Genomic DNA, 13,823 nt, shown 5'->3' on the forward strand with positions numbered 1-13,823 from the left:
GTTCTTTGAACGGTGCTGGGCCAGAGACTAGAACGAAAGATTGGCAGGTAAAGCTGTATCTGATGGGCTACCTTCAAGAAAAAGTTGGTTCAGGCACAGGAGAGGTATATTCCATCAAAAGGGAAAGGTAGGTCAAACAAATCCAGAGCTCCCTGGATGAAAAAGTGCGCTTTTGACAGGTGTCAGGTGGAAAATACAACTGAGAACTAAGAGGAATAAAGAAGGTCCAGAGGAGAAGTGAAAAAGCATATTAATGAAACAAAGGGGGATTATGAGAAAGGGGAATCCCAAAGTCTTCTATAGGCATATAAATAGTAAAAGGAATAGGGCCGATTAGGGACCTAAAAGGGAAATTACACATGGATGAAGGGGCCATGGCTGAGGTATTAAATTAATACTTTGCATATGTCTTTACCAAGGAGGTAGATGCTACCCAGGCCATGGTGACAGATGAGGAAACTCTGTCACGAGAAGGGCTCAAAATTTATAAGGAGGAAGACTGTCCATACTTAAAGTTGACAAGGCACCGGGACTGGATGAGATGCATCCAAGGATTATTGAAGGAAGTGAAGAGTAGAAATTGCAGGGGTACTGGTCATAATCTTAGTCTTCTCTAGACTCTGGGTGTGGGGTGGATGGTGCCTGAAGACTGGAGAATTGCAAACATTACACCCTTGTTCAAAAAAAGGTTGTAAGGATAAGCCCAGCATTTACAGATCAGTCAGTTTAATGTCAATGGCCACAGTGGGCAAGGTTCTAGAAACAATTATTCGGGATAGAATTAGTAGTCACATGGAAAAATATGGGTTAAGGAAGAGCCAGCATGAATTTCCAAAGGGGAAATCGTATTTAACTTGGAGTTTTTTGAAGAGGTAATGGAAAAGGTCAATTGAGGGTAATTTTTCAGCCAACTCCAGCATGATGCCATCACCAAACACACCTTCCCTTCACCCCACCCCCGGTGGCATTCCGTAGGGATCGTTCCCTCCAGGACACCCTGGTCCACTCCTCCTCCATCATCCCCTACTCCTCAACCCTCACCTATGGCACCTCCCCACACAAAAGATGCAACACCTGCCCCTTCACTTCCTCTCTCCTCACCATCCAAGGGCCCAAACACTCCTTTCAAGTGAAGCAGCATTTCACTTGCATTTCCCTCAACTTAGTCTACTGCATTCGTTGCTCCCAATGCAGTCTCCTCTACATTGGAGAGACCAAACGTAAACTGGGCAACCGCTTTGCAGAACACCTGCGGTCTGTCCGCAAGAAAGATGCAAACCTTCCTGTCGCTTGCCATTTTAACACTCCACCCTGCTCTCTTGCCCACATGTCTGTCCTTGGCTTGCTGCATTGTTCCAGTGAAGCTCAATGCAAACTGGAGGAACAGCACCTCAGCTTCCGACTAGGCACTTTACAGCTTTCCGGACTGAATATTGAATTCAACAACTTTAGATCTTGAACTCCCTCCTCCATTCCCACCCCCTTTCCATTTCTTCCCCCTTGTTTTTTCAAATTGTGCCCTGCTAGTCTTTCCACCCCACCCCCACTAGAGCTGTACCTTGAGTGCCCTGTCATCCATTCTTAATTAGCACATTTGTTTAGATAATATCACCACCTTCAACACCTCTTTGTTCTTTTGTCTGTGACATCTTTTGATTATCTGCTCCTATCACTGCTTGCTTGTCCCTACAACCACACCATTCTCTACCCCCCACCACCCCCCCCGCCAACCTTAAACCAGCTTATATTTCACCCCTCTCCTTGGATTTACTCAGTTCTGTTGAAGGGTCATGAGAACTCAAAACATCAACTCTTTTCTTCTCCACTGATGCTGCCAGACCTGAGTTTTTCAGGTAATTCTGTTTTTTGTTTTGGATTTCCAGCATTCACAGTTTTTTGTTTTTATCTTTATTACAATTGAGGGTAATGCTGTTGATGTGGTGTACATAGACTTTGAAAAGGCATTTCACACAGTGCCACATAACCAACTTGAGAAAAGTTATTGCTTGTGGAATAAAAGGGACAGTAGCAATGTGGATACAAAATTGGCTGAAAAATAGTAAACAGTAATGGTCAATGGATATTTTTCTGGCTGGAGGAAGATTTGTAGTGGAGTTCCCCAGGGGTTGGTATTGGGACCCTTGCTTTTCCTGATATATATTAATGATCTAGATCTTGGTGTGCAGGGGACAATTTCAAAGTTTGAGGATGATACAAAGCTTGAGTACTGTAAACTGCAGAGGACAGTGTAGAACTTCACCAACTTGTCTGCCCTTTTGGAGTGGGCACATAGGTGGCAGATGAAGTTCAATGTGGAGAAGTGTGAGGTGATGCATTTTGGTAGGAAGAACATGGACAGACAATATAAAATAAGGGGTGAAATTTTGAAGGGGGTGCAGGAGCAGAAAGAATTGTGTATCTGTGCATAAATCATTGAAGGTGGCAAGACAGGTGGAAAGAGCAGTTAGTAAAGCATATGGTATCCTGGGCTTTATTAATAGGGGCATGGAGCACAAGGGAAGGAATGTCTTTATATAAGACATGTGTTAGACCTCAGCTGGAATATTGTGTACTGGGCACCACACTATAGGAAAGATGTGAACACATTGGAGAGAGTGCAGAAGAGGTTTACAAGAATGGTTCCACGGATGAGAAACTTCAGCTAGGAGGATAGATTGGAGAGGTTGGGACTGTTTTCCTTGGAGAGGAGGTGGCTGAGAGGAGATTTGACAGAGATGCTCAATCATGACCATAAATAGGGAGAAGCTGTTCCCACTTATAAAAGGATCAAGAACGAGAGGGCACAGATTTAAATTGACTTGCAAAAAAAGCAAGTGTGACGTGAGAAGCTTTTTTTACACAAGTGGTTCAGATCTGGAATGCACTGTTTGGAATGTAGTGGAGACAGATTCAATCGAAGCATTCAAGAGGAAATTAGATTATTTGAATAGAAAATTAGATTATTTGAATAGAAACGATGTACAACAGTATGGGGAATAGGCAGAGCAATGGCACTACATTATAATACTTATTTGGAAAGCCGGTGCAGATATGATGGGCTGAATGGCCTCCTGTGCCGTTAAGATTGTGGCCTCCCTGAGATCTGGAGACAGAGGAGGGGACACAGTTAGCAAAATAGGGACACATCATAATACAGTAAAACAATCAAGTCAGAGGGAGTACAGCTGTAATACGTTTCAGGGGAGTAAGGCAAGGCTGGATGGCATCTACTCTAATGCCAGGATTATTACAGGTAAAACGGAGGAGTTAAGTGTGAGGATTGACATGTGGAATTGTGATATAGTAGCCATCACTGAGATGTAGTTGAGAGAGGGGCAAGATTGGCAACTCAACATTTCCAGGATATAGAATCTTCAGGTGAGACGGTAGGGGGTAAAAGAGGAGGAGGCATTGCATTATTAGTTAGGGAGTCAGTTACTGCAGTAAGGAGAGATGATATCTTGGAGGGGGCATTGAATGAAGCTTTGTGGGTAGAGCTTAGGAATAAAAAAGGGGCAGCCACATTGTTTTTATTATAGACCCCCAGATAGTGGGAAATTGAGGAGCAAATATGCGCACAATTTGCGGAGGTGTGTAAAAACAATAAGAGTAATTAGGTGATTTCAACTTTCCCAACATTAATTGGGGTTGACAGTGTTAAGGGCTTCGATGGAGTGAATTTCTTAGTGTACAGGAAAACATTTTAGGTCAATATGTAGAGGGTCCAACAAGGGACAGTGCAGTGTTGGACCTAATTCTGGGGAATGAAACCGGACAGGTGAATGAGGTGATGGTGGTGGAGCATTTTACTGATAGCGACCACAACATGGTACAATTTAAGCTTGTTACGGACAAAGAAATAGACAAGTTGCAATAAAATGTTTTGGATTTGGGGGGTGGGAGTGAATTTTAGTAAAATAAAGCAGGATCTAGCCAAGGTAGACTGGGAACAGCTACTAGTGGGGAAGTCTACAGAAGAGCAGTGGGGAGGGCATTTAAAAAGTAAATGGGGAAGGTACAGGCTCAACATGTTCTCTCTTGGGTGATAGGAAGGAGTAACAAGCCCAGAGAACCATGGATGATAGATATGCAGGATACAATGAGAAGGAAAAGAGGCTTTTAGCAGGTACAAGGGAAGCAAATCAGTGGAGTACAGAAAGTGCAGGGTGGAGCTTAAGAAAGCAATTAGGAGAGCAAAGAGGGGATATGAGAAAACTCTGGCTGGTAAAAGTAGGGGAAAATCCCAAGATATTCTATAAGTATATCAATGGAAAGAGGATAATGAGGGAAAGAGTAGGGCCCACTGGGGACCAAGGGGCCAATCTATAGATGGAGCCAGAGGACATCGGTAGAGTGTTGAACGAGTACTTCACACCTGTCTTCACCCAAGAGAGTGAGGATGAAGATATCAACCTTGGAGAGAGACTGCGAGGTTCTTGAGCAAATTGATATAGGGAGTGACATGGTATTGGAGGTGTTGGCAGGCTTAAAAGTGGACAAATCTCCAGGTCCGGATGATTTATGTCCCAGACTGCTGAGGGAGGCAAGGGAGCTCTGACCCAAATGTTTAATTCCTCTCTGACCACAGGGGAGATGCCAGAGGACTGGAGAACAGCTAATGTGGTTCCACTATTTAAGAAGGGTTGTCGAGATAAGCCAGGGGACCACAGACCAGTGAAACTCACATCAGTGGTAGGGAAACTATTGGAGAAAATTCTGAAGGAGAGAATCTATCTCCACTTGGAGAGGCAAGGTTTGATCAGGGATAGTCAGCATGGCTTTGTCAGAGGAAGGTCATGCCTCATCAAATTTGATTGAATTTTTTGAGGAGGCATGTAGATGAAGGTAGTGTAGTTGATGTAGTTTATACGGATTTCAGTAAAGCCTTTGGCAAGGTCCCACATGGGTAGACTTATAAAGAAGGCAAATGCACATGGGATACAGGGTAATTTGATAAGATGGATTCAAAATTGGCTTAGTTGTGGAATACAGAGGGTGATGACAGAAGGATGCTTCAGTGACTGGAAGTCACTGTCCAGCGGCGAACCACAGGGATCTGTGCTGGGTCCCCTATTCGTCACTTATATAAATGACATGGATGACTATGTGGGGGGTAGGATTAGGAAATTCTGAGGAACAAAGGGACCTTGGCGTGTGTCCATAGATCTCTGAAGGCGGAGGGGCATGTAAATGGGGTGGTGAAAAAGGCATATGGGACACTTGCCTTTATCAATCAAGGCATAGATTACAAAAGTAGGGAGGTCATGTTGGAAGTTGTATAGAACCTTGGTGAGGCCACAGCTGGAGTAGTGTGTGCAGTTCTGGTTGCCACATTATAGGAAGGATGTGATTTGTGCTGGAGGGGGTGCAGAGGAAATTCACCAGGATGAAACATTTATGAAGAGTGATTCGATAGACTTGGGTTGTTTTCGTTGGAGCAGAGAAGACTTGAGGGGCGACTTGATTGAGGGGCATGGACAGGGTGGATAGGGAGCAGCTGTTCCCCTTAGTTGAAGGGTCAGTCACGAGGGGACATAAGTTCAAGGTGAGGGACAGGAAGTTTAGGGGGGATATGAGGAAAAACTGTTTTACCCAGAGGGCGGTGACGGTCTGGAATGCACTGCCTGGGAGGGTAGTGGAGACGGGTTGCCTCACATCCTTTAAAAAGCACCTGGATGTGCACTTGGCACGTTATAACATTCAAGGCTGTGGGCCAAATGCTGTTAAATGGGATTAGGAAGGTAGGTCAGGTGTTTCTCACATGTTGGTGCAGACTTGATGGGCTGAAGGGCCTCTTCTGCACTGTGATTCTGTGATAAACAGTCTACCTCCAGCCAACACAGATGCTCTTGCCATTATCTACAGGTGTAAACAGTTTGCACCCTTTTACCATTTAAGAACCAAGCCAACCGTCTGGCAGAATTCCAAATAGGTCATATGACCCCTTTCAGTGCTCCATTTTAACCCAAAATTAGAACGTTTCCCAAAGTATAACTATCTTAAATTTAGTATTTGTAACAATAGTTCTTGCGCATCTGATTTCCTTAAATTTGTTCCTCTGTCTTGAATGTCTCTATAGATTACTCCAGTTAAGTGTGATCTAGCCTTTTTTTGCTTTTCAGATGTAAGCAAATAGACTGTGCTTGCCTTCCCAAGGACATCCTCTGCATTCCCTCATCAGTACCGTGACCCACTTCCCGTTCTTACAATTTATTTCTTGTATGTTAAGCACCAGTCTTCAACATTTTAAGTCACATTTCTGTCATTGCCACTATCATATTACCACAGCAATTATGTTTGTAGTTCACAATCGTTACTCTCCATACTTTTGTGCATTGTAATCCTGTCTTTGCATTCTATATAGTCTTTCTTGGTCTGCTTCTGTCTAATATGGTGTGACTACCTCTGGAACAGTCCGATAAATGCACCTTATTCCTCTTCTTCATCGATTATGTTGGTGCTCATCCCTCTGCCAATTTAAACCCTCCTCAACACCCTCGTGAATGTCCCGACAAGGACATTAAGAGGTGCAATCCATCCTTTTTTTTGAATGGGTGCCTCTGTCCCAGAACTGGTCCCAACATCTCCCTCCTGCACCATGCTTCAACAGATCATCCTGATCTTATTTTTACTCTGGCTAGCACATGGCACTGGGTGACCATAAGATGTAGGAGCAGAAGTAGGCCATTGGCCCATGGAGTCCGCTCCGCCATTCATGGCCGATCAGTTAATCCTCAACACCACTTTCCTGCCTCTTCCCCATAACCCCAATTCCCTTACTGATTAAAAATATGTCTCAGCCTTGAATATACTTAACGACCCAGCCTCTGCAGTAAAGAATTCCACAGAATGACCACCATCCAGAAGAAATTCCTCCTCATCTGTTTCCCTTACTCTGAGATTATGCCCTCTGCCCTAGATTCTCCCACAAGGGGAAACAACCTCTTGGCATTTACCCTCCAGAGATTACTCCTCAGGGTCCAAAGACCTGCCCCCCGCATGTTGTTCGTACCAACACAACACTTCTTCTGGCTATTTTACCCTGGCACCAGTATTTTTTAATGGTTAAAAACAAAAACTGCGGATGCTGGAAATCCAAAACAAAAACAGAATTACTTGGAAAAACTCAGCAGGTCTGGCAGCATCGGCGGAGAAGAAAAGAGTTGACGTTTCGAGTCCTCATGACCCTTTGACAGAACTAGGTGAATCCAAGGAGAGGGGTGAAACATAAGCTGGTTTAAGATGGGGGTGGGGGGAGAGAAGTGGAGGGGGTGGTGTGGTTGTAGGGACAAGCAAGCAGTGATAGGAGCAGATAATCAAAAGATGTCACAAAAGGACAATTCTGAGTTCATATTCTGAGATCCACATTCAGTGCCATGCGCCGCCATATGAAGACAATCGATTTCTCCCTCCAGCAGTACCGCTGTACCCTTTTTTCAAAGCTGCATGTGCCCCCAATTTCATTTTACTCTTCGTCTCATCCGACGCCTCAACAAGAAACTCTCTTTTTCTCAAGTGCTGAGGAACGCAAGCTCCAACAACTCATCGACACCAACACCCATCTAGGACCCTCCACCCCTACCTGTCCCTTCGTCCCCACCCCATCTTCCAATCCCAGTCGTGCATTCACTATACCCCCTGACCTTCCCCTCTCTGACGCTGAACATTCAGTGCTCAGCAAAGGACTTAGTTTCATACCCTTACGCCCTCATCTCAATATCAGGCTCGGCATGATGCTGAACTCTTCTTCCACCGTCTTCGTCTCCAGGCTCACTTCTTTGGGCAGGAGTCCTCTCCCCGTTCAACGGATCCTTTCACCCACCTCCAATATTCTCCCTCCACCTGGACCCCTCCCTCTGGATTCTTACCTTCTCTTGATCTTTTCATTGAGAACTGTCGGCACGACAGTCGTCTCAATTTCTCTGCTCCTCTCACCCATTCTAATCTCTCTCTCTCTCTGAACTTACTGCACTCCGTTCTCTCAGGTCCAACCCTGACATTGTCATCAAACCCGCTGACAAGGGTGGTGCTGTTGTTGTCTGGCGCACTGACCTCTACCTCACGGAGGCTGAGCGTCAACTCGCAGACACTTCCTCCTACCTCTCCCTGGACCATGACCCCACCACTGAACATCAAGCCATTGTTTCCAGGACTGTCACTGACCTCATCTCCTCTGGGGATCTTCCAACCTGATAGTCACCCAACCTCGGACGGCCCACTTCTACCTCCTACCCAAAATCCACAAACAGAACTGCCCCGGTAGACCGATCATCTCAGCTTGCTCCTGCCCCACAGAACTCATTTCTCGTTATCTTGACTCCCTTCTCTCTCCCCTTGTCCAGTCCCTTCCCACCTACATCCGTGATTCCTCTGACACCTTACGTCACATCAACAATTTCCAGTTCCCTGGCCCCAACCGCTTCCTCTTCACCATGGACGTCCAATCCCTCTACACCTCCATCCCCCACCAGGATGGTCTGAGGGCCCTTAGCTTCTTCCTCGAACAGAGGCCCGAACAATCCCCATCCATACTACTCTCCTCCGTCTGGCTGAACTTGTTCTCACGCTGAACAATTTCTCCTTCAACTCCTCTCTCTTCCTCCAAATAAAAGGTGTGGCTATGGGTACCCGCATGGGCCCCAGCTATGCCTGTCTCTTTATGGAGTATGTGGAACATTCCTTGTTCCAGTCCTACTCCAGCCCCCTTCCACAACTCTTTCTCCAGTACATCGATGATTACTTTGGTGCTGCTTCATGCTCTCGTCGGGACTTGGAAAAATTTATTAATTTTGCTTCTAATCTCCACCCCTCCATTTTCACATGGTCCATCTCTGACACTTCCCTTCCCTTCCTTGACCTCTCTGTCTCAATCTCTGGTGATAGACTGTCCACCAATATCCATTACAAGCCTACCGACTCCCACAGCTAACTCGACTACAGCTCCTCACACCCCGCTTCCTGTAAGTTCCATTCTCTCAGTTCCTTTACCTCCGTCGCATTTGTTCTGATGATGCTACCTTCAAAAACAGTTCCTCTGACATGTCTTCCTTCTTCCTTAACCAAGGTTTTCCACCCATGGTTGTTGACGGGGCCCTCAACCGTGTCCAGCCCATCTCCCGTGCATCCACCCTCACGCCTTCTCCTCATTCCCAGAAACATGATAGGGTCCCCCTTGTCCTCACTTATCACCCCACCAGCCTCCGCATTCAAAGGATCATCCTCCGCCAACTCCAGCATGATGCCACCACCAAACACATCTTCCCTTCCCCCCCCCCCCCCCCCGCCCCCCCGGCAGCATTCCGTAGGGATCGTTCCCTCCGGGACACCCTGGTCCACTCCTCCATCACCCCCTACTCCTCAACCCCCACCTATGGCACCTCCCCATGCCCATGCAATAACACCTGCCCCTTCACTTCCTCTCTCCTCACCGTCCAAGGACCCAAACACTCCTTTCAAGTGAAGCAGCATTTCACTTGCATTTCCCCCAACTTAGCCTACTGCATTCGTTGCTCCCAATGTGGTCTCCTCTACATTGGAGAGACCAAACATAAACTGGGCGACCACTTTGCAGAACACCTGCGGTCTGTCCGCAAGAATGACCCAGACCTCCCTGTCGCTTGCCATTTCAACACTCCACCCTGCTCTCTTGCCCACATGTCTGTCCTTGGCTTGCTGCATTGTTCCAATGAAGCCCAACGCAAACTGGAGGAACAGCACCTCATCTTCCGACTAGGCACTTTACAGCCTTCCAGACTGAATATTGAATTCAACAACTTCAGATCTTGAACTCCCTCCTCCATCCCCACCCCCTTTCTGTTTCTTCCCCCTTCCTTTTGTTTCCAATAATTTATATAGATTTTTCTTTTCCCACCTATTTCCATTAATTTTAAATCTTTTATGCCCCCCCACCCCCACTAGAGGTATACCTTGCGTGCCCTACCATCCATTCTTAATTAGCACATTCGTTTAGATAATATCACCAACTTCAACACCTTTGTTCTTTTGTCTGTGACATCTTTTGATTATCTGCTCCTATCACTGCTTGCTTGTCCCTACAACCACACCACCCCCCTCCACTTCTTTCCCCCCACCCTCACCTTAAACCAGCTTATATTTCACCCCTCTCCTTGGATTCACCTAGCTGTGCTGAAGGGTCATGAGGACTCGAAACGTCAACTCTTTTCTCCACCGATGCTGCCAGACCTGCTGAGTTTTTCCACTTTTTTTTAAAATGGTGTTTGTTTTAAAATGTAAGTCAAAAGCAAAATGCTGCAGAAGTCTGAAATAAAAGTGGAAAATGCTGGAAATGTTTAGGTTAGGCTGCAGTTGTGGAGAGAGAGAAAAACAGGTAACTTTCCATCGGAACTGGAAAACATTAGAAATGTAACAAGTGAAAAGGGAAGGTGGTTTTAAAAAAAAAAACCCAAAAGTTCTGTGATAGGTTAGAAGATGAAAGAATTAAGATTGGTGCTGCAAAGCCAAAGGGAGTGTTCATAGGACAAGTAAAAGACAAATGTTGAAGAGGTGGTGTGAATGGCAGAGCGTGCTGTTTCCTTTTGAGTCCTTATGACTTCAGAACAGTTCTGAAGAAGTCATAAGCACTCAACATTAACTGTCTTTTTCTTCACCGATGCTGTCAGACCTGCTGAGTTTTTCCAGCAGTCTTTGTCTCTGGATTACTAGCCCAATGACATTACCACCTGCATCAGAGTAATATTTGTACCACACAGGTGCCAGGCAATGACCATCTCCAATGAGAGAATCTTAACCATTGACATTCAATGGCATTACCATCACTGACATCCTGGGGTTACCATTGACCGGAAACTGACTGGACCAGTAACTTGCCTTTTGACTCTCCGAAGCTTGTAAACCATTTGTAAGGCACAGGTCAGGAATGTGATGGAATACTCCCCAGTTGCCTGGATGAGTGCAGCTCCAACACTTGAAGCTCTACACAATCCAGGACAAAGTGGTCCCACTTGATTGGCACTCCCTCCACCAGAGGCACTGTAGCAACATGCCAAAGCTCCTTCAATAGCACCTTCCAAATCTGTGACCTCTGCCACCTAGAAGGACAGGACAGCAGATGCATGGGAATACAGCCAACTGAAAGCTCCTCTCCAAGCCACACACCATCCTGACTTGAATGATATTGCCATTCCATCACTGTCATTGGGTGAAAATCCTGTAACTTCCACTTTAACAGCTATATGGATGCACCTATACCATATGGACTGCAGCGGTTCAAAAAGGCCACTCACACCACAGAGTAATTGGGGATAGGCAACAAATACTGGCCTAGCCAGTGACACCCACATCCTGTGAAAGAATATTTAGAAGATGAACAGCTGCCAGGCCAAAAAAAAAGTAGCAACCAAAACCTGCAAAGAAAAATGGGGGCAGAGGCTACTATCTGAAATCCTGAAGACTATAAAATGCCTGACCAAAATAGGAGTTGCTATTCTTCAAGCTTGCATTGTTTTTTTTAATGTACAAGATTTGTTTCACATTTAAATGTGGGACTTCCAAAAGCATAATTTAATGGTAGTACATTCTAATTAAACATAAATACTGCATTAACTTGGAGAAAATGATTGGCTTTCATTAGTTACCTTTTCTCAAGCAGATCTGCATTAATTTAGTGACCGAATGAGTTCATCAATGGGAGTGTTTTGTGGAGGTAGTATTCATGCATTAAACTGGTTCATTGCTTCTGTAGAACTGTTCTGCTGGTGCAAAGGATTCAGGTGCACCCTTGCCTTAAACTAGCCAGCAGCAGCCTGAGTTTATTTTGTTCACTTGACTCATTCCTGGGATGAAAGGTGGGCTTTTCTAAAGGTTGGGCCTGTATCCACTGGAGTTTAGAAAAATGAGAGGTGATCTTATCTTGAGGACTTGATAGGTTGAATATTGGGAGGATGTTTCCTCTTTGGGGAGTCTAGAACAAGGGGATACAGTTTTAAAAATAAGAGATGAGAACTTTTTTTCCTCAGGTTAACCTGAGAGATTCTCTTCCCCAGAAAGCAGTGGTGGCTGGGTCATTGAATTTGATCAAGGCTGAGTTACAGATTTTTTTGATAAGACAAGGGTGTTGAGCGTTATGGAGAGCAGACAGGTGGGAGTTGAGACCACAACCAGATCAACCTGGATCTTAAATGGTGGAGCAGACTTGAAGGGCTGAATGGCCTACTCCTCAGTCCTATTGTTTGTTTGTTCTAGGTCTGCTTGATTGAATTACATTTATGCAGTGGTCCTTTACCTATTTTTTGATTCTTATGAAACATAGGCATATAGGCCTCATTGGGGAGACTATGCAGCTGAATGACAACTTTGGATCCCTATATTGATCATTCTATACCACAGGTGCAAACAACCAGAAATGATAACTTGTTCAAATCAGTTGAGTATATTATACTAGTGGGCAATTAAGCAAGCCATAAACTTTTTTTTTTGCTGGAGATGGCTCAAGTGCCATCATATTCTTGGTTTAAATACTCCACGTGCTGAAACCCTCATCAGTACCCAAGTTGTGTAGTGCAGTCCATGTTTGCTGTTTACTAACTAGATAGTGACAAAAGTTTTGCTTTTTCTAAAGCAAGAACAGTTTTATATTATTGCATGACAAATGCATAATTAGTCAAATTTCTGTTTTATTTTGGTATTAACTTAAATAACCTGTAGATGTTTTGTTTACTGAATTTTAGTATGCTTGTTTGGCAGCAATCTGCCTCACTGCCAGACGGAAGTTGATAATTTTGGGATCCTGATTTCCTATTTTTGTGGTAAAATCCATTAGGTTGTGGAAAAAGAGTTGGAAAAATTTGTCTGAAATCCATAAAATGACTGAATCTTTTCTTCAGATCCAGACCCAAAGTTGGATATTGATGAAGTTAACAAACAATTCATGGAACAAAGTGAAGAACTGTATGACTCCTTAATGAATTGTCACTGGCAACCCTTGGATACAATCACTTCAGAGATTCCCACTGCAGTATAAAACAATTTGAAATATATTTTTGTAAATGCTAACTCTTGATGGTATCCTGTAGGGCTATTTTGTTTTCCATTGTATATCAAGCAAACTGACTTCAGAGATATCTGTAATTTGATATTTCAGTCTTAAACTAAGAACTGATTTCTTACTGTTAAATTCTTTTCAATACCCTTTGTAAATGGTTTGGTTTGGATCTTGTACTAGTCCTTTCATCTTGGTCTGCCCTGCTAAATAAAGTTATCTTCTGTGTACTTGTATTCAGTACTTTGTCCATGTAACAAAAGTAGCTGTAGGTTGAGGAGCTAAGTCTCAATGGCTTGAGAATAGTCAAGTAATAAGATACGTTATTAATGAATAAGGGAAAATTTTGGAGAAAAGTCTCAAACTGGACGTCATTACCATCTATAATACAGGACACAAACCTTGTGTTGAATCTATACTTCCTAACAATTTTATATCACACTAATACTTGTACCTGCAAAGCGAGAAATGGAACCATCCTTGTAGAAGTTAGATCCTTGGGCTTTCAGAGCTAATGGTGTGAGAGATTCTCTGCTTTTAACTGGATTGATAAACAGAATGCTGAAAATATTCAGCAAGTCTGGCAACATCTGTAGAGAGCAAAACAGAGTTAATGTTTCAGTTTGGTCACCCATTATCAGAACTGGGAGTGCTGAGATGAGTAATGTTTTTTAAGCCCATTGGGGAAATTAGGGAAAGGGTGTAAAAGATGAGCCCAGCAATTACAGGCCAGTTAGTTTGACCTCAGTGCTGGGGAATTAATCTATGGGGAAACTTCTAGAAATGATCATTTGAGGACAAAATG

The 13,823-nt window shown here is 44.3% G+C and overlaps 1 protein-coding gene across 7 annotated transcripts in view; it reads left to right on the forward strand.

Moving 5' to 3' along the window:
• Positions 1 to 13,823, forward strand: part of trnau1apb (tRNA selenocysteine 1 associated protein 1b) — a 99,116-nt gene that overhangs the window by 59,470 nt on the left and 25,823 nt on the right. For 3 of the 7 annotated variants that reach the window (XM_041183870.1, XM_041183876.1, XM_041183873.1), the window contains one exon: positions 12,864 to 13,248. The exons of 1 other annotated variant lie outside the window; for it this stretch is intronic. In XM_041183870.1, coding sequence (XP_041039804.1) covers positions 12,864 to 13,000 — 137 coding nt within the window. In that variant the 3' untranslated portion in view covers positions 13,001 to 13,248. Of the gene's footprint in view, positions 1 to 12,799; positions 13,249 to 13,823 lie in introns of those variants that run through there. 3 more of the 7 variants (XM_041183875.1, XM_041183872.1, XM_041183874.1) reach the window with 3 other exon arrangements.

The sequence above is a fragment of the Carcharodon carcharias genome, chromosome 3 (genome assembly GCF_017639515.1).
Source record: "Carcharodon carcharias isolate sCarCar2 chromosome 3, sCarCar2.pri, whole genome shotgun sequence".
Lineage (NCBI taxonomy): Eukaryota > Metazoa > Chordata > Chondrichthyes > Lamniformes > Lamnidae > Carcharodon > Carcharodon carcharias.